The 21,703-nt window shown below is 41.4% G+C and overlaps 1 protein-coding gene across 1 annotated transcript in view; it reads left to right on the top strand.

Moving 5' to 3' along the window:
• The window catches only part of ANKFY1 (ankyrin repeat and FYVE domain containing 1), a 45,607-nt gene that overhangs the window by 14,560 nt on the left and 9,344 nt on the right, over window positions 1–21,703 (top strand). The window contains exons 5-19 of the mRNA XM_060756809.2: window positions 666–789; window positions 2,594–2,743; window positions 5,206–5,371; window positions 5,537–5,744; window positions 7,844–7,912; window positions 8,796–8,995; window positions 9,151–9,248; window positions 10,808–11,000; window positions 12,640–12,738; window positions 12,865–13,018; window positions 14,465–14,633; window positions 16,336–16,454; window positions 16,891–17,047; window positions 19,059–19,259; window positions 20,514–20,690. Of these exons, the coding sequence (XP_060612792.2) occupies window positions 666–789; window positions 2,594–2,743; window positions 5,206–5,371; window positions 5,537–5,744; window positions 7,844–7,912; window positions 8,796–8,995; window positions 9,151–9,248; window positions 10,808–11,000; window positions 12,640–12,738; window positions 12,865–13,018; window positions 14,465–14,633; window positions 16,336–16,454; window positions 16,891–17,047; window positions 19,059–19,259; window positions 20,514–20,690 (2,284 nt within the window). The remainder of the gene's footprint in view (window positions 1–665; window positions 790–2,593; window positions 2,744–5,205; window positions 5,372–5,536; window positions 5,745–7,843; window positions 7,913–8,795; window positions 8,996–9,150; window positions 9,249–10,807; window positions 11,001–12,639; window positions 12,739–12,864; window positions 13,019–14,464; window positions 14,634–16,335; window positions 16,455–16,890; window positions 17,048–19,058; window positions 19,260–20,513; window positions 20,691–21,703) is intronic.

Here is a 21,703-nt window from a genome sequence, read left to right as displayed (position 1 = left end):
GCCCAGGGGGCGTTCGGATGTTTGATGTTTTGCCATCCTTTTGGGAGGCTTCTCTCATGTTCCCTCATGGTAAGCTGGAGCTGACAGATGACGCAGATGAGCTGACCCATTGCGCTACTGGGGGCTTGTAGCTTTGTGTTAATACAAGGGAAAGAGTTGGCTCAGTCTCGTTAACATTGGAATTTCATGACGGTCTTGTTTCCAAGTGTTTCCTAGTTTCTTGTTCCAAGTTTTCTCAGGTTCCTGATCTGTGTATTGGATTTTCATGTTGCCTTGCTCTATGGATTTTATACCTTTAGATCTTGTGTGTTACCTTTGAAGCTCAGGGACTATCTTTGGACTAGACTGTTTTTACCATGTTTACTGTTTTGCTTACATATATTTGTCAATAAACTGCTTGCTGATTTTACTAAGTGGTGTTAAAGGAGCACAACACCAATCGTGCATTGAATTTATTTCCCCAAAACAGGGTGCGTAGTGAGGTCTGATTAAAACCAAATGGAGTGGGGCTATGATTTCCTTCCACCTGGATCCTAGACTCCTGTGAATGCAGCCCAGAATTACATTGGCTTTTTGAGCTGCTGCATCACACTCTTGTGCCCAGTTGAAAAATGTCAAATGAAAGCCATATTTCTTTTCTTCTTCTTCTGTGCCTGTCTTGCCAGGTGTGAAAAAGGCGTCATGTCTTTGGTCAACGTCCGGAACTGCATCCGCTTCTATCAAACGGCCGAAGAACTGAATGCTAGCACTTTAATGAACTACTGTGCGGAGATCATTGCTAGCCATTGGGTGAGAGACGAAGTTTTTTCCAGGGGACAATATGGGAAGACATAGCAGACTTAATAACACTACGGAACACTGTGATTTTTGCTCCTAGCTTCTCAGTATCATTTCCTAATTGGTTCTGTCATAAAAACATGGGAAACGTTTATTCAGCAGTGACATCCTGCAGCATATTATATTATTATTACATTTAGAACTTTATTACTGTATTATATTACTACCTTGGGTCTCCGGCGTTGCTTGGGTTATTTATTTATTTGTTTGTTTGTTTGTTTGTTTATGACATTTATATGCTGCCCTTCTCACCCCAAAGGGGACTCAGAGTGGCTCACAAGATATATATACATACAATATATATATATATATATATATAATATCAGCATTATATATTACTATATTGTACTGTACCATTATATTGTAATATTATCAGTAATATTACCTGTAATATAAAATATATAATTCTAATATCATATTATTCTTAGTATTTTATTGTATCGCATTATAATATAAATATTATATGTATATACAATATATTTTATTACATTACATTATATTATTAGCATAGCATAGGAGACAAGATGGAACTGTTCACTGGCCCCCTCTCTCTTCACTCAGGCCCAGGGCGGTAGTTGGTGCAGGTGGGAGGGGTCCCCGACTGATGACATATGCAGGAGACAAGATAGAACTTTTTGAAAAAGTCAATTTTGTAATTGTGCAAAATGCATAAGGTTGTGGGTGAACTACAACTCTCATCCTGCCAGGTTCACCCTGAGAAACTCCATCAGTATTTAAAGATTGTTATGTTGGGCAAGTTTGCTCTACATGCATCGGTGGAGTTCAGTGTGCTCTGTGGCTGCAGGGTGAACTACAACTCCCACTATGGTGAGTCAGTCCCCTCAAACGCCTCCAGTAGGTTGAGTAAGTCATGAAGGTTCTGTGTGCCAAGTTTGGTCCAGGTACATCCTTGCTGGAGGCACAGTTTCTCTGGTTGTGGGTGAACTACAACTCCCAGAAAGGAAAGTCGGTTCCCCCCAAATCCCTCCAGTAATCACATTGTGGCATATCAGGCCTGTGTGCCAAGTTTGGTCCAGACCCATCAGTGTTTGGCAAAGTTTATTGATTAGTCCACTGACCATATCGACAGTAATAGACAAAAAAAGTACACAAATCGACACTAATCACTATCCTAAAAAGCTCCTGTAATAGTGAACTAGCATACATTAAAAGACAATTAGGACTTGATTAAGTTAAAAGTAATTAAAATATCATTAAAATGCCAAAGTATAACTTCATACCACAAAAGTTAAAAATGAAGGTTAAAACAAAGGTTAAAAGGCTGTGAGTGAACTACAACTCCCTGAAAGGAAGGTCAGTTCCCCCCAAACCCCTCCGGTATTAAAATTTTGGTATATCAGGTATGTGTGCTAAGTTTGGTCCATATCCATCATTGTTTGGGTTCACAGTGCTATCTGGATGTCAGTGAACTACAACTCCCCGAAATCAAGGTGAATTTTCCCCAAAGACCTCTAGTATTTTTTTGCTGTTCATGGGGTTTCTGTGTGCCACGTTCGGTCCAATTCCATTTTTGGTGGAGTTCAGAGTGCTCTTTGATTGCAGGGGAACTATACATCCCAGTATCTACAACTCCTCTAAATCATGGTGAAATAGAAAATCTGGGCTTCTGCTGTATTTGCAGAACAATCTTTGGTTCTCTGCCGGTGTTTCTGACACTGAAGCATTTTGTGATTGCAAAAGCTCTCTGCGTTGTTGAGACCAGGATAAGGAACTCTTCTTTTGTTTTGTTTCCTAGGACGACCTGAGGAAAGAAGACTTCAGCAGTATGAGCGCCCAGCTTCTGTACAAAATGATCAAATCTAAAACCGAGTTCCCTTTGCACAAAGCGATCAAAGTGGAAAGAGAAGACGTTGTGTTCCTGTACCTCATTGAAATGGATTCGCAAGTAAGAGAAGGGGCTTTTCCTCCCTGCCCTCCCTAGCCTTGGCTATAAAGACACATTTGGGAGATATTTGTGTTTCTGTTGCAATTGGATTTGTTTCCAGCCCAACATGGCAAAGCACTCACAACCTCAGCTGCCATTTTCCAGCCCCCCCCCCCCCCCCCAGTTTGGTCCTCAAGGCAGCCAAGAGTTGGAAGGGAACCCCAATTCAATCCCATTATTATTATTATTATTATTATTATTATTATTATTATTATTATTATTATTATTACAGTGATCGTTGTTTTATTGTTTACTGTTATTGCTTTAATGTTTTTGATTTGCTTTGGTTTATATGTAATTGTTATATTGTTGTTTTATTGTGGCCTTGGCCTTTGTAAGCCGCATCGAGTCCTTCGGGAGCTGCTAGCGGGGTACAAATAAAGATAATAATAATAATAATAATAATGGGTGGCCGTTTGTTGGGAGTGCTTTGATTGTGCTTTTCCTGTCTGGCAGAAGGGAGTTGAACTGGATCACCATTGGGATTTCTGCTGTTATTGTTGTTGCAAAGGCTGGGCATCCATGTGATCGGGGTGTTTTGATTGTGCATTTCCTGCATGGCAGAAAGGAGTTGAACTGAACGGCCCCTGGAATTTCTGTTGTTGTTGTTGCAAAGGCTGGGTGGCCATCTGTTGGGGGTGCTTTGATTGTGCTTTTCCTGTCTGGCAGAAGGGAGTTGAACTGGATCACCATTGGGATTTCTGCTGTTATTGTTGTTGCAAAGGCTGGGCATCCATGTGATCGGGGTGTTTTGATTGTGCATTTCCTGCATGGCAGAAAGGAGTTGAACTGAACGGCCCCTGGAATTTCTGTTGTTGTTGTTGCAAAGGCTGGGTGGCCATCTGTTGGGGGTGCTTTGATTGTGCTTTTCCTGTCTCGCAGAAAGGGGTTGAACTGGGTGGCCAGTGGGATTTCTGTTGCTGTTCTTGTTGTTGTTGTTGTTGGTGGTGGTGGCCAGTGGGATTTCTGTTGCTGTTCTTGTTGTTGTTGTTGTTGTTGTTGGTGGCCAGTGGGATTTCTGTTGCTGTTGTTGTTGTTGTTGTTGTTGTTGGTGGTGGTGGTGGTGGCCAGTGGGATTTCTGTTGCTGTTGTTGTTGTTGTTGTTGTTGTTGTTGTTGCAAAGGCTGGGTGTCCATGTGATGGGGGTATTTTGATTGTCCTTTTCCTGCATGGCAGAAAGGGGTTGAACCGGGTAGCCCCTTGGGTTTCTGCTATTGTTGTTATTGTTATTATTGTTATTATTGTTGTTGTTGCAAAGGCTGAGTGACCATCTGTTGGGTATGCTTTGATTATGCTTTTCCTGCATAGTAGAAAGGGGTTGAACTGGATGTCCAGTGGGATTTCTGCTGCTGTTGTTGTTATTGTTGCAAAGGGTGGGTGGCAATCTGTTGGGAGTGTGTAGGTTGTGCTTTTCCTGCATGAGTCAAAGGTGTTAAACTGGATGGCCCCTGGGATTTCTGCTAATATTATTGCTGTTCTTTTGTTGTTGTTGTTGCAAAGGCTGGGTGGCCATCTGTTGGGGGTTATTGTTGGCGGTGCTTTCATTGTGCTTCTTCTGCATGGTAGAAAGGGGTTGAACTGGATGCCCCCTGGGATTTTTGCTATTATTATTATTATTAATAATAATATTACTACTACTACTACTAGCCGTCCTCTGCCACGCGTTGCTGTGGCCCAGTCTGTGTATATGTGTTTTGTGTGTGCATATGTGTGTATATATTTATGTATATGTGATTTTGCGCACGCATTGTAATGTATTTTCTTTTTGCCTTTTAAAGTCTCTCCCACTGTGTTTTTCAATGTTTTTATGATTGATAGTTACTCGTTGGCTTGATAGGTGTATTGTGTCCAAATTTGGTGTCAATTCGCCCAGTGGTTTTTGAGTGATGTTAATCCCACAAACAAACATTACATTTTTATTTAGGTTGTAAGTTTTTCGGGTTGTATGCCCATGTTCTAGAAGCATTCTCTCCTGATGTTTCGCCTGCATCTATGGCAGGCATCCTGAGAGGTTGTGAAGTCTCACAACGTCTGAGGATGCTTGCCATAAATGCAGGCGAAACATCAGGAAAGAATGCTTCTAGAACATGGCCATATAGCTCGAAAAACCTACAACAACCCAGTGATTCCGGCCATGAAAGCTTTCGACAATACATTTTTATTTATAGAGATTATTATTATTATTATTATTATTATTATTATTATTATTATTATTACTACTACTACTACTACTATTACTACTACACAGGCCAGGTGGCCATGTGTTGGGCGTGCTTTGATTGTGCTTTTCCTGCATGATATAAAATAACATATAAACATTTTTTGGGGCTCTTGTATAAGCTTTTGCTTCCAAAAAGGCTCTGCGGCTGGAAAAGTGTGAGAAGTCCTGGACTCTAACCCATGGCTACCTGTATCCCCTGCAGCTGCCTGGGAAGTTAAATGAACCGGATCCTAACGGAGACCTGGCTCTGGACCTGGCTCTCTCGCGGAGGCTGGAAAGCATCGCCAGCACCTTGGTGAACTCCAAGGCCGACATTGACTTAGCGGACAAGAAGGGCTGGAGCCTGTTGCACAAGGCCATCCAGAGGGGTGAGCAGCCTCCCCTTGTCTCCTTGCCTTCATCCCTTCCTCAGCCCCCCGAGAAGCAGTCGGGGGGGGGGACGAAATGGAAGGCCAAAGTTGAGTTGCAGCACCAAGAACGAAACTTCCCAGCACATAGGATTTCCTTCTCACCCTCTTCTTTTCCCCCCAAAGGAGATACGTTTGCTGCTCATTTCCTGATCCGAAACGGGGCCCGGGTCAATGCTGCCACGCTAGGGGAGCAGGAGACCCCGCTACACATCGTGGCATCCTATAACCCCAAGAAGAAGCACAAGGCGGAGGCCGCAGGGGAGGCGGCGCATATTGCGGAGGCCCTCCTCAAGGCCGGTGCCAATCCCAACATGCAGGACAGCCAAGGAAGGTGAGGCCCGGGCAGTCCTGCCCCCTTGGCTTTGCGTCTCCATTGGCCTCCTTATGCCTTTTCACCAGATAAAGGAAGGTCATTGAACCTGGCACTGCCTTCACGCAAAAACATGTATTGTGTTTCACTGAGGAGGAGGAGGAGGAGGAGGAAGATCATAACACTATGTAACATGATTTTTGTTCCTGGGTTACAAATGCCATTTCCTAATTGTTAAAAACATGACCAAAATATAATAATACTACTACTAATAATAATAATAATAATAATAATAATGTATTTTAGTACTGTGCAACACGATTTTTGTTCCTGTGTTATAAATGCCATTTCTTAATTGTTAAAAACATGACAAAATATAATAATAATAATAATATAATAATAATAAGAATAAGAATAGTAATAGTACTAATAATAATGTATTATAATACTATGTAACAGGATTTTTGTTCCTGTGTTATAAATGCCATTTCCTGATTGTTAAAGACATGACCAAATAATAATAATAATAATAATAATAATAATAATAATAATAATAATAGTAATAGTAATAATAATGTATTATAATACTATATAACACAATTTTTGTTCCTGGGTTACAAATGCCATTTCCTAATTGTTAAAAACATGACCGAAATATAATAATAATAGTAATAACAGTAATAGTAATAATGTATTATAATAATAAGTAACATGATTTTTGTTCCTGTGTTATGAAAGTCATTTCCAAATTGTCAAAAACATGACTAAAATATAATAATAGTAGTAATAATAATATATTATAATACTATGTAAAACGATTTTTGTTCCTGTGTTATAAATGTCATTTCCAAGTTGTTAAAAACATGACCAAAATATAATAATAATAGTAAGAGTAAGAGTAATAATAATAATAATAATAATAATAATAATGTATTCTAATACTATGTAGCACGATTTTTGTTCCTGTGTTATAAATGCCATTTCCTAATTGTTAAAAACATGACCAAATAATAATAATAATAATAATAATAATAATAATAATAGGAATAGGAATAGTAATAATAATGTATTATAATACTATATAACACAATTTTTGTTCCTGGGTTACAAATGCCATTTCCTAATTGTTAAAAACATGACCAAAATATTATAATAATAGCAATAATAATAATGTATTATAATTCTATGTAACACGATTTTTGTTCCTGTGTTATAAATGCCATTTCCTAATTGTTAAAAACATGACCAAAATATAATAATAATAGCAATAATAATAATGTATTATAATTCTATGTAACACGATTTTTGTTCCTGTGTTATAAATGCCATTTCCAAATTGTTAAAAACATGACCAAAACAATAATAACAGTAATAGTAATAGTAATAATGTATTAAAATACTATGTAACATGATTTTTGTTCCTGTTATGAAAGTCATTTCCAAATTGTTAAAAACATGACCAAAATAATAATAATAATAATAATAATAATAATAATAATAGTAATAGTAATAGTAATAATGTATTATAATACTATGTAACATGATTTTTGTTCCTGTGTTATAAATGTCATTTCCAAATTGTTAAAAACATGACCATAATAATAATAATAATAATAATAGTAATAGTAATAATGTATTATAATACTATGTAACACGATTTTTGTTCCTGTGTAATAAATGCCCTTTCCTAATAGTTAAAAACATGACCAAAATATAATAATAATAATAATAATAATAATAATAATAATGTATTATAATACTATGTAACACGATTTTTGTTCCTGGGTTACAAATGCCATTTCCTAATAGTTAAAAACATGACCAAAATATAATAATAATAATAATAATAATAATAATACATGCATACAGATTTTCACTTTTATTATGTGTATATAATAATGTATAGAATAGATAGATAGATAGATAGATGAATAAATTAAAAATATTTCATCACTTTAGAGATTGGCTGAGAAAATGAAGCTGGTTGACGTCTATATAAAAGCATCGTAACCTTAGTTTGCAGAAGCGTCTGCTGTTAATGTTTGTTCTCAGTTTCTGAAGGCGCGACACCAGTGGATTCTCTAATTGATGGTCTTACCTTTTCTCTTTGCTTCCCTCAGGACGCCGTTGCACGCCTCCGTTCTGGCGAGGAATGAGCCAGTGTTCAGCCAGCTTCTCCACTGCAAGCAGTAAGTCTGTGTCAAACCCGTCAATCGGACACTTTTAGTATTCAGTAGGTTTTAAGGCCAAACTTACAATACCCTTTAAATAAATATTTAAATTAATTCATTAAAAAAACTACTAGCTAAACCTGGCCATGCTTCACTATGGCTCAGTCTGATATGAAACAAATGTGAAAGTATAAGCCTAGTTTTTAGGCTGAAAAAGTTCCCCTTGGCTTATACTCAAGTCAGGGTTATTTATTATTTTATTCTGTTATTAGTATTTTTTTTATTACATTTATTATTTTACTATTATTGTTGTTGTTGCTATTATTACATTTACATTACTTCACTGTATTATTATTTTTATTACATTTATTGTTTTAATCTCTTTATTATTGGTTTTATTATATTAATTTTTTTACTCTATTATTATATTTATTATTTATTATTATTAGGAAAACATGTAATATGAGTAGACGGAATAGGTACTGCCGTGGCGGGAAGGTGAAATGCACAGAAATCCCAACAGAGAATACTGGAAGGGTTTGGTGGGCATTGGCCTTGAGTTTTGGAGTTATAGTTCACCTACATCCAGAGAGCACTGTGGACTCAAACAAGGATGGATCTGGACCAAACTTGGCACGGATACTCCATATGCTCCACTGCTGGAATTTGGGGAATATAGACCTTGACATTTGGGAGTTGTAGTTGTTGGGATTTATAGTTCACCTACAACCAAAGAGCATTCTGAACCTCACCAACGATAGAATTGGGCCAAAGTTCCCACACAGAACCACCCTAACAGAAAATACCGTGTTTTCTGATGGTCTTTGGTGACCCCCCCCCCCCCCCCCGGGAGTGTGTCACAGCATAATTCTCCTGACCATCTTGTTTGTGTGTCTGTCAGGCTGGACCTGGAATTGAAGATGCACGAGGGCAGCACGGCGCTGTGGCTGGCCGTCCAGTTCATCACGGTCTCCTCGGACCCCTCCGTCAACCCCTTTGAAGACGTTCCGGTGGAGAACGGGACCTTCTTTGACGAAAACAGCTTTGCTGCCCGGCTGATCCAACGAGGCAGCAACACGGACGCCCCGGACACTCTCACAGGTTGGTGCGTTGTTTTCCCTTGCCGCCAATCCCGGGAATGGCAGGGCTTTGCATTCAAAAGTCTATTTATGACTTTTGAATGCAAAGATATCTAGGCGAAAAGGATGCCGGATTAAATCTCGGTCTCTATCTTGGTGTGCTTTTTGACTTTTTAGGCAACTGCTTGCTGCAAAGAGCCGCCGGGAGTGGGAACGAGGCTGCGGCGCTCTTCCTGGCGACGCACGGGGCCACAGTCAACCACAGGAATAAATGGGTAATCATCATGACATGAAAATGACATCAGTATTACATTGCTGTGTCTCGCTTGCTGTCGCCTTCCCATTCAGATGCCTGCAGAATGGCAGTCAGAGGTGGTCCGTGTCCTTGTAAATGCATTAAGGGAAGGATGCATTTACAAGGCACCCCAGATCTTCCCTTCCCAAGATCTGGGGGTCGTCCTATGATATGGTTTCCTAATGATACCTTTGTCCAACATAGAGTGGGTGGCCATTTGTCGGGAGGGTTTGGGTGGTGCTTTTGCCTGGTAGAAAGAAGGGGCTTGGACTGGATGGCCTTTGGGATAATTTCCATCTCTAGGATTCTATGATGTGGGTTTTTAGCAGTCTGGATAGCCCTCTGTGGGGAGGGATTGGGTGGCATGTTCCTTTGGGACAGAAAAAGGTTAGACTGGATGGCCCTTGGAGGTCCCCTCCAACTTTATGATTCTATAACTATATTATTATTATTATTATTATTATTATTATTATTATCTGTCCCCGGCCACGTGTTGTGGCCCAGTGAGGTTAAATGGAAAAGAAAGAAAAGACAAAGACTCGGGGAAGTATTTTGAGAGATTTGAGGTCACTCACAAACAGACAGTTGCATTTTTTTTTCTATAGATTGTTGTTATGTGTATGGCCGTATGTGGGGAGGGATCGGATGGTGTCTTGCTTTAGGGCGGTCATGGGGTTGGACTGTATGGCTCTTGGGGGGTCCGTTCCAACTTTATGATTCTATTATTATTATGTGTCTGGCCATCTGTGGGGAGGGATCCGGTGGTGTCTTCCTTTAGGGTAGAAGGGGGTTGGATTAGGTGGCCTTGGGGGGGGGGGGTCTCTTCCAACTTTATGATTCTATTATTATTATCATCATCATCACCATCATTATCATTATGTCTCTGGCCCTCTGTGGGGAGGGATCAGATGGTGTCTTCCTTTAGGGCAGAAGGGGTTGGACTGGATGGCCCTTGGGGATCCCTTACACTTTATGATTCTATTATTGTTGTTAGTATTATTATTATGTGTCTGGCCATCGGTGGGGAGGGATTGAATTGTGTCTTCTTTTAGGGCAGAAGGGGGTTGGAATGGATAGCCCTTGGGAGTCCCTTCCAACTTTATGATTGTTATAATTATGTGTCTGGCCCTCTGTGGGGAGGGATCGGATGGTGTCTTTCTTTAGAGTAGTCATGGGATTGGACTGGATGGCCCTTGGAGGTCCATTCCAACTTTGTGATTCTATTATTATTATGGGTCTGGCCATCTGTGGAAGGGATCGGATGGTGTCTTCCTTTAGGGCAGAAGGGGGTTGGATTGGATGGCCCTTGAGGGTCCTTCCCAACTTTATGATTCTATTATCGTTGTTGTCGTCATTATAATTATGTGTCTGGCCCTCTGTGGGGAGGAATCGGATGGTGTCTTCCATTAGGGTAGTCATGGAGTTAGAATGGATGGCCCTTTGGGGTCTCTTCCAACTCTGGGATTCTCTGCTTGTCTGAATGGGGGGCCTTGTGTGTGTTGCTGATGCTGAGGCCTTGTTCTCGTTCCGCTCTTCAAGGGAGAGACCCCACTGCACACGGCCTGCCGCCAGGGCCTGGCCAGCCTGACGGCGGAGTTGCTGCAGCAAGGGGCCAACCCCAACCTCCAGACGGAGAAAGGGGACAGCGGCAGTGTGAGCCTACAGACCCCGCTCCACATGGCCATCGCCCACAATCATCCCGACGTGGTCTCTGTCATCCTGGAACAGAAAGGTCAGCCTTTGGAGAAACCGTCATCCTTATTGCAGATGGACGGTTCTCTGTCAGGAGTGCTTTGATCGAGTCTTCCTGCATGGCGGAAGTGGGTTGGACTGGGTGGCCTTTGGAGGACCCTTCCAGCTCTAGGATATATCTATCATATACATCTCTCTCGGTTTCTGTCTCTATTTCAGATTTCAGCATTAATAATATCAAAAATATGTAGTATTATTTGACACACTATTTGTCTTACAGTAAAGACAAAGAAGTAAAACAAAACATTAAATATTAAATAACCAAAAAATAAGGTGTAAATTATTATTATTATTATATTTATTTATACCCCACTTATTATCTCTACAAGGAGACTCAAAGCAGCTATATATCCATTAGTATGAAAATGTATTATTATTGTTATGTTTGTTATACCCTGCTTTTCTCTCCACAAGAAGATTCAAAGCGGCTATGTATCTATTATTAGTATGAGAATGTATTGTTATTGTTGTCACTATTATTATTATATTCATTTATACCCCACTTTTCTCTCCACAAAGCAGACTCAAAGCAGCTATGTATCCATTATTAGTATTAGAATGTATTTATTTATATCCTGCTTTCTCTCTCCCAATGGAGACTCAAAGCGGCTCACAATCAAAAACATTACAACTTAAAATATACAAATACACTATAATAGACCAGTATATCATTATATACTATTATGTATTATCAGTAGTAATTATAATTAATATGTTAGTATTTCTGTATTGCAATATTAGTATTATATATGATTATATTGTATTATTATTAGATATATATTTTATTACTTTATAATATTACCTATATTAGTATATATGATATATTATATTATCAGCATAGCACGTTATTAGTATTATATGTTACTGTATTGTAGTATATCATTATAGTGCAATATTATTAGTAATATTTCATGTAATCTGTATAAATAAAAATGTAATGTTCGTTTGTGGGATTAGCATAACTCAAAAAACACTGGACAAATTGACATCAAATTTGGACACAAGACACCTATCAGGCCAACAAGTGACTGTCACTCATAAAAACACTGAGAAACACAGCGGAAGAGACTTAAAAAGCCAAAAAACACAATATTACATTACAACGCATGCGCAAAACCACACACACACACACACACATATATATACACACACACATGCAAACTCACATATACACAGACTGGGCCACAGCAGCGCGTGGCAGGGGATGGCTAGTATATAATATACAATTATTATTTATTTACTTCATTTATATACCACTTTTCTCACCCCTAGTTATTATATTATATTATATTATATTATATTATATTATACTATTATACCACACTTTGTATAATACATTATCAGTATATTGTACTATTCCTATTATTTAATATATTGTACTCTATTATAAGTTGTAGTATATATAACCTATTATATTAGAACAGTATTAATATTATATATATATTAGTATTTGTACACTGCAGTTATTATTATTACTTTACATTATTATTATTATTGTTGTTGTTGTTGTGTTTGTTCATGTCCTGCTTTTTCTCTCCACAAGAAACTCAGGTAGATCTCAGTCTGTTCTCCTTGAGTGTAATTTCCGTCTTTTCTCTCTCTTTCTTTTGTTCTTTTAGCGAACGCTCTTCACGCCACCAGCAATTTGCAGATCATCCCAGACTTCAGCCTCAAAGATTCCCGGGACCAAACTGTGCTGGGACTTGCCTTATGGACAGGTAAACAGTTGGGAAATGGCGTGGGGTTGGAATAGGAAAGCAGAAGGGGGTTGGGCTGGATGGCCTTTGGGTGTCTCATCCAAGGCTCGGATGCGATGAGTGCATTTCCTTCCCTGCTGCCAACAGGCCTGCACACCATTGCGGCGCAGCTGCTGGGCTCGGGCGCCTCCATCAACGACACCATGTCGGACGGGCAGACGCTGCTGCACATGGCCATCCAGAGGCAGGACAGCAAGAGCGCCCTCTTCCTCCTGGAGCACCAGGCCGACATCAGCGTCCGGTAAGCGCATCCCATCGGGAGAGGGAGCAGAGCAGGCCTTGCGTCCTTCTGCCCTGGAGGCTGGGACTCAAAGGAGCCATGGGCTCACATCCCAGGGAAGGAGGTTCCACCCAAACCTTAGGAGGTGAAGGCTTTGAAACCGAGGCCGAATGGCCATCTGTCAAAGGTGCTTCGATTGTGCTTTTCTTGCATGGCAGAATAAAGCGACAAGATAGCCCCTGGGATTGATCTTATTGTTGTTATTGTTAATATTACAAAGGCTGGATGGCCCCTGGGGTTGCTGTTGTTGTTGTTGTAGTTGTTGTTGTTACAAAGACTGGATGGCTCCTGGGGTTCCTCCTCCTCTTCTTCTTCTTCTTCCTATTATTATTATTACAAAGGCTGGATGGCCCCTGGCATTGCTATTACTATTACTATTACTATTATTATTATTATTATTGTTACTATTATTACAAAGGCTCGATGGCCCCTGGGTTTGTTATTATTATTGTTACTATTATTACAAAGGCTCGATGGCCCCTGGGGTTGCTATTATTATTATTATTATTATTATTATTATTATTACTATTATTATTATTTCAAAGGCTTGATAGCCCTGGCATTGATATTCTTATTATTATTATAATTATTGTTATTATTGTTATTGTTATTACAAAGGCTGGATGACCCCTGGGGTTGCTACCATTATTATTGTTACTGGTATTACAAAGGCTGGATGGCCCCTGGGGTTGCTATTACTATTATTATTATTATTATTATTATTATTATTATTTTTACTGTTATTACAAAGGCTGGATGGCCCCTGGGGTTACTATCATTATTATTACTCTTATAACAAAGGCTGGGTGGCTCCTGGGGTTGCTATCATTATTATTATTATTATTACAAAGGCTGGATGGCCCCTGGGGTTGCTATTATTACTGTTGTTGTTGTCGTTACAAAGGCTGGACAGCCCCTGGGGTTTCTGTCGTTGTTTCTACAGATGCTGGACGATCCCTGGGGTTTCTATTATTGTTATTATCATTATCATTATTATTACAAAGGCTGGACAGCCCCTGGAGTTGCTCCTGTTGTTGCTGATGTTGTTGTTGTTGTTACAGAGGCTGGATAGCCATCATGTTTTGATTGTGCTTTTCATGCATGAAGGCGGAAGCGGGTTGGACTAGGTGGCCCTCTTTGAGATCCCTTCCCACTCTAGCATTCTATGATTATGTCATGATGAGGCTGGATGGGCATCTGTCAGGAGGGATCAGATGGTGTCTTCCTTTAGAGCAGGAGGGGGTCAGACTGGATAGCCCTCTATGGGGTCCCAATTCTAGGATTCTATATTATGGATGATTAGCAGTTTGGAAGGCCACCTACTTTACCGCAGAGAGATCACTGGACAGGGTGGCCCTGCCGCCCATGTCCCGCCTGCTGATAGCCAGGTGTTTCCTCTCCTTTTAGGACCCAGGAGGGGGAGACGGCCCTGCAGCTGGCCATCAAGAACCAGCTGCCGCTGGTGGTGGACGCCATCTGCACCCGGGGGGCCGACATGTCCGTCCCAGACGAGAAGGGCAACCCCCCGCTGTGGCTGGCGCTGGAGAGCGGCCTTGAAGATATCGCTTCCACCCTGGTGAGAGCAGCGCCCTTTCCTTTCGTCCCAGCACGTCAATCCAGCAAACGTGGCCAGTGAATCTTACCATTTTTAAACAACCTTGGGGAGGCGGGGGATAGTGGAATCGTCAGCTCTGGCGGGGCAGAATCCTGGAATCCTAGAGTTGATAGGGAACCCCAAAGGTCATCTAGTCCAAGCTTATTCTGACATAGAGGAAGACATTGTCCATTCACTACTCACAGATGGACATCCAGACTCATAATAATAATAATCATAATGATAATGATGATAATATTAATAATAAATTATTATTATTAGTAGTAGTATATTATAGTAATATAATCATAGGATCCTAGAGTTGGAGAAGAGGCTGTGCAGTCCGACCCCCTTCTGCCCTAAAGCAAGACACCATCTTATCCCTCTGGACAGATGCCCATCCAGTTTCATAATCATAATACCATCATAAAATCCTAGAGTTGGAGGAGAGACTGTCCAGTCCAACCCCCATCTGATCCCTCCCGACAGATGTTTTTCCTGCATGACGGGATAGAACTAAATGGTGTGGGCGAGTGGGCTTATTAACACAAGACCCTCCTCATAAATTCATAGCAGAGTAACTTAGCAGCAACGTGACTCAGCACCAGTAACCCAAAGTAATAAAAAGAGCAAAAACATACAGAAAAATCTTATCTCTTCCATAGGAGGCTTTTCTCTATAGCAAAATAATATGGTTGCACTATTTAGAAGAACAAGGTTTCCATAACACGAACAGAGTTCTTTATACTTTCTTGTTTGCTTCCACACTGGACTTCTTTCTCATTCAGATAAGCAGCTTCGCTCTCACAGAGCCTCCTCTCACACCTAACTTATACAGGAACTTCACACAGTTGTTTTTTACAGCAGCCTTCACACACGATGGCCTTCAACCTAGGGCTTCTCTCACTGAAGCTTCTCACACTGAGGCCTACTAATACTGAGGCCTTTCTCCCACTGAGGGCACTCTCAGATTGAGGCCTCTCACATACTGAGGCAAAAAACACTGAGGCCTTCTCATACGGATGCCTACTCACACTGAGGCCTACCTCACACTGAGGCCCTTCTCCTACAGAGATCTGTCACAAACTGAGATGAAAAAACACTGAGGCCTCCTCATACTCAGGCTTACTAACATTGAAGCCTTTCTTACACTGAGGGCTTCTCACGCAGAGAGCTTTCTCAGACTGAGGCCTCTCACATACTGGCAAAAAAACACTGAGGCCTCCTCATACAGAGGCCTACTAACACAGAGGCCTACCTCACACTGAGGACCTTCTCCCAGAGAGACCTCTCACAGACTGAGGCCTGTCACATACTGAGGCAAAGAAACTCTGAGGCCTCATACTGAGACTTACTAACCAAGGCCTTCTCACACTGAGAGCTCTCAGACTGAGGCTTCTCTCATACTGAGGCGAAAAAAAACTGAGGCCTTCTCATACAGAGGCCTACCTCACACTGAGGCCCTTCTCCCACAAAGACCTCTCACAGACCTCTCACCTGTTTATATTGAACTGCAGCTTTTGCTGAGTCATTTCATCCATTTAACCTTTTCAGTGCTTGACTCACATTTTTGTTAATTCAAACTACCTAATTAATTTTTAATATTTCTGACAGATGGCCCATGTGGTCTCGTCCAACTACTATGATTCTGATTGGACCGTCTTCTCTGTGTCCCTTCTTGCAGGTCCGGCACGGCTGTGACGCCACTTCCTGGGCTGCGGGACCGAGCGGCTGCTTGCAGACTTTGTTGCACCGGGCCATTGACGAGAACAGTGAACAGATCGCCTGCTTCCTCATCCGCAGGTCAGGAACATGGTTCTGAGTGTCATAGGGAAAGAAGGGACCGCGTTTACAGAGGGTCGAGTCAGTCGAGAAAGCCTCGGCACTGTGTTTGCATGGCTGTCCCCCAGATCCAAGCATCCAACTTGCAAACAACATTGGAGTTGATCTACACAGCTTCATAGACCATGAGAAGCTCTATGTTGACAGAACATCAATCTCCTATCTAACTGCTGCTCATTATAAAATCTATGGGTACGGATAATAAAATGCGGATGAGAATATTATCCATGCAGAGGTTGCAGTTCATGCTCTGAATGCCTGGCAAGGCTTCCTGAGCTAGGTGGGCATTACCTCCTGTGTAAGGCAGCTTTGGTTGTTGCTCGCTTTGTGTGGTTTTGGAGCCGAAAGCCTTTGAGGTCCAACGCTCCCTCTGTGGCGCCTTCTTCCTCCTCCACAGTGGCTGCGACGTCAACAGCCCACGGCAGCCGGGCGCCAACGGTGAGGGCGACGAGGAGGCGCACGACGCGCAGACGCCGCTGCACTTGGCCGCTTGCTGGGGCCTGGAGGAAACTACCCAGTGCCTGCTGGAGTTTGGCGCCAATGTCAACGCACAGGTAGGCCGGGGGATACCAATAAAATTGCATGAATTGAGGCATCCTGAAGTTCAATGTTTTTGAATATTTACATTAAACTGTAATTTAAGATAAGACTATCCAACTCTGATTCAACCATTATTCTAACCTTCTTCAATTTCAATGTGCTTACATATACTTTCAATAATTAGAAAGTGAATATAATAAATATAGTAATAAATGTAATAATAATAATAAAAAATAAGAGTAAAATTATAAATGTAATAATAATAGAGTAAGATAATAAATATAATAATATAGTAAAATAATAAATTCAATAATAATAAATAGAGTAAAATATTATATGTAATAGTAATAATAAAATAAGAAATGTTATAACATTAGAGTAAAATAACAATAATACACTCCCTAGCGAAATTTGGTTAGCTCCCTCCCTCCTCTCTTTCAAAAGGAAGCTCAAAACACGGTTGTGGGACCAAGCATTCAGATAGTAGGTTTGGCAGTAATCATATTGTCTTTGAAATCTGACTATGACAGGCTTTGGACTGTGTCATTGGTCATTGAATCAGACCTCTCACAATGAATAATAATGTTTTTAAATGGATTTTTAACCTAATGTTTTTACCTATTGTTTAATGTTGTACGTAATGTGTTTTGTATGTTGTTGTTGGCATCGAATTGCTGCCGTTGTAAGCCGCCCTGAGTCCCCCCTCGGTGTTGAGAAGGACGGGGTAGAAATGTTGGAAATAAATAAATAAGAGTAAATAAATGCAATAATAACAATAATAAATAGAGTAAAATAATAATTGTAATAATAACAATAATTAGAGTATTTATTTATCGTGTCATCAGCAACCATTGTATTACAATTCTAACAGAGCAAAACAAACACAGAGATTAAAAAGAAAAAGAAAAAAAAGAAAGAAAGAAAACCCACACAGATTTTGCAAATTTGGTATTTGGTTAAATGTCCTTTGACCAGTATCTGGCCACTTGGAGTGCCTCTGGGGTTGCCACAAGAAGGTCCTCCATCGTGCATGTGGCAGGGCTCAGGGTGCATTGCAGCAGGTGGTCATTGGTTTGTTCTTCTCCGCACTCGCATGCCGAGGATTCCACCCTGTAGCCCCATTTCTTAAGATTGGCTCTGCATTTCGTGGTGCCAGAGCGCAATCTGTTCAGCGCCTTCCAAGTCGCCCAGTCTTCTGAGTGCCCAGGGGGAAGTCTCTCATCTGGTATCACCCATGAATTGAGGTGCTGGGTTTGGTCCTGCCACTTTTGGACTCTCGCTTGCTGGGGTGTTCCAGCGAGTGTCTCTGTAGATCTAAGAAAACTATGTCTTGATTTAAGTCGTTGACGTGCTGGCTGATACCCAAACAGGGGATGAGCTGGAGATGTCTCTGCCTTGGTCCTTTCACTATTGGCTGCTACTTCCCGGCGGATGTCAGGTGGTGCAATACCGGCTAAGCAGTGTAATTTCTCCAGTGGTGTGGGTCGTAGACACCCTGTGATAATGCGGCAAGTCTCATTAAGAGCCACATCTACTGTTTTAGTGTGGTGAGATGTGTTCCACATAATTAGAGTAATATAACAAATATAATAATTACTAGAGTAAAATAAAAATGTAATGATAAAGTAATGTTAATGTAATAATAATAATAATAATAATGCATAGAATAAAATAATAAATATAATAAAAATAATAATAACCCAGTAAAAAATAAATAACCTTGACTCGAATATAAGCCAAGGAGAGCTTTTCCAGCTTAAAAAAGGGCTGAAAAACTCAACTTATACTCAAGTATATATGGTATATGGCTGGAATTAACAGCCAGACCGGTTCCAACTTGCAAACAAATTCAACTAACGCACAAACCTACAGAACCTTTCTTGTTGGTAACTTGAGGGTGGCTTGTTCTTTTTCTGTGCCTTCCAGGGGAGATGGAGGCAGCCCCCGTTCCTTTTTGCTGTGCAGCCAAGTGCTCTGACTTTTGTCATAACAATTTTATTTCTTACCCACCTCTCCTGCTTGCAGGACGCTGAGGGCAGGACCCCGATCCACGTGGCCATCGTTAACCAGCATGACCTGATTATCCAGCTGATGATCTCTCACCCGGACATCCAGCTCAATGTCCGGGACCGGCAAGGACTGACCCCCTTTGCCTGCGCAATGACCTACAAGAACAATAAGGCTGCTGAGGCCATCCTGAAGCGGGAACCTGGCGCAGCTGAGCAGGTAGAGGGCACCTAGGCTGTTGCGTACTCTGTTTTTGAGGTGTGTTGCCCCAAAAATCCCTGATGCAGTGGAACCCGATTTAAGAGCATCCCAACTTAAGAGTATTTTGAGTAAACAGCCGATGTACTACCCGGGCTTTTGAGTTAATAGTGAGCGTCAGCGCAAGAATCCAGGGCTTCAGGGCTTCAAGGGAGCAGCCTCTGGGCCTTGTGTTCTTCTCTGCTTTAGGAGATTGTTGCTGCCCACTTTGCTCTTGTCTGCTTTGACTTAGTTAATTTTGCATGCTTTTTATTCCCGATCTGTTTGCTTTGACATATGAGCAGCATTTTGAGTTTATAGCGAGGGCCAGCGCAAGAGTCCAGGGAGATTATAGCTGCCTGCTTTGCTCTTGCTCTTGTCTGCTTTGACTTAGTTAATTTTGCGTGGTTTTTATTCCCGATCTGTTTGCTATGACATACAAGCAGCGTTTTGAGTTTAGTGCTAGGGCCAGCGCGAGAGTTCAGGGCTTTAGGGTTTCAAGGGAGCAACCTTTGGGCCTCGTGCTCTGGTTTGCTTTTGGAGATTATTGCTGTCTGCTTTGCTCTTGTCTGGTTTGAAGAACTTTGACTTAGTTAATTTTGCGTGTTTTTTATTCCCAATCTGTTTGCTTTGACATACGAGCAGCATTTTGAGTTTAAAGCGAGGGCCAGCACGAGAGTCCAGGGCTTTAGGGCTTCAAGGGAGCAGCCTCCAGCCCTCGTGCTTTTGTCCACTTTGGGAGATTTTGTCCACTTTGGGAATCTCCCACTTTGGGAGATTTTGTCCACTATTGCTGTCCGCTTTGCTCTTGTCCACTTTCAGGAAATCTTAATTGATCTTGTGTGGTTCTTATTCCTGATCTGTTTGCTTTGACATACGAGCAGTGTTTTGCGTTTAGAGCGAGGGCCAGCACAAGAGTCCAGGGCTTTAGGGCGTCAAGGGAGCAGCCTTCGGGCCTTGTACTCTTGTCCGCTTTGGGAGATTATTGCTGTCCGCTTTGCTTTTTTCCGCTTTGACTGACTTTTGCTTAGTTGATTTTGTGTAGTGTTTATTCCTGCTCTGTTTGGCTTCATAAGAGAAAGAAGAGAGGGAGAGAAAGAGTCTGGAATGAGGACAAGGAGGTTGTGTGGTTTCCGGGCTGTATGGTCGTGTTCTGGCAGCATTTGCTCCTGACATTTAGCCTGCAAGCATGAAAGCTGGCAACAAATTTATAACTTCAATCTATCCTCGTTGTAGGTGGACAACAAGGGCCGGAACTTTCTCCACGTGGCTGTCCAGAACTCGGACATTGAGAGTGTGCTCTTCCTGATCAGCGTCCAGGCCAATGTGAATTCCAGGGTGCAGGACGCCTCCAAGCTGACTCCATTGCACCTTGCCGTGCAGGCCGGGTCCGAGATCATTGTGCGCAATCTGGTACGTGCCAAGACTTCATGTTGCGCGAGAGGAAGCCGGTGTGGCATAGTGGTTCGAGTGTTGGACTAGGATTCCAATTTCCTCTAAGTTGTGGAGACCCTGCTGAGTGAACTTTTCATCAGAGTCCAGCCCCATTCACCCATGAAGGAAGACACAATCTGATCCCTCCCAACAGATGGCTATCCCACCTCATAATAATAATAATAATAATAATAATAATAATAATAATAATAAGTAATAATAGTTGGAAGGGATCCCAAAGGGCCATCCACTCCAGACCCTTTTTGCTATGAATGAAGGCAGAATCAAACCCCTCCTGACAGATAGCCATCCAGCCTCTGCTTAAAAATCCATATCATAGTCCTAGAGTTGGAAGGGACCCCAAGGCCTTTCAATCCAAGCCCCCACCCTAGCAGCCTTTAAGAAAGATTTGAAAACTTGGCTCTGCCGATGTGCCTTTGGATTGGAGTGACCATACATCCCATTTCTGTCTCTTCCATCTACACTGAGTCTCCTTCGGTGAGATGGTGGTGGGGTATAAATAATAATAATAATAATAATAATTATTATTATTATTATTTTCTGCCATGCAAAATAGCACAATCTGATCCCTCTTGACAAGGCCATCCAGCCTCTGTTAAAAACCCATATAATAGAATACTAGAGTAGGAAGAGACCCCGAGGGTCATCCAGTCCAACCCCATTCCACCAAGCAGGGGTCACGTGATCCCCAGGTTGTGCCAGTTCACTTTCATATGATATTATTGCTAGTGCCCACTCTTTGCTTGATTGTCAAGCAGTGCTTCTTGTAAATCAGAGTGCGGTCCAGAGTGACTCCCAGGTATTTTGGTGTGCTGCGGTGCTCCTTCTCAGGTCATCCTCAGAGTTCGAGATGCTTGTCTGTTCTGAAGGTGAAAAGCACCTTAAAATGGATTAGGAATCAGCTAGTTTTCCCTGTAATTGTCAGTAAGAGCGCCTAAAGCTTTGGAGAGCTTCTGTTCAACTATTTCAAA

Source organism: Anolis sagrei, chromosome 11, assembly GCF_037176765.1.
Source record: "Anolis sagrei isolate rAnoSag1 chromosome 11, rAnoSag1.mat, whole genome shotgun sequence".
Taxonomy (NCBI): domain Eukaryota; kingdom Metazoa; phylum Chordata; class Lepidosauria; order Squamata; family Dactyloidae; genus Anolis; species Anolis sagrei.
Note: the sequence above shows the minus strand (reverse complement) of the source record. Positions and strands in the feature narration are given on the sequence as shown.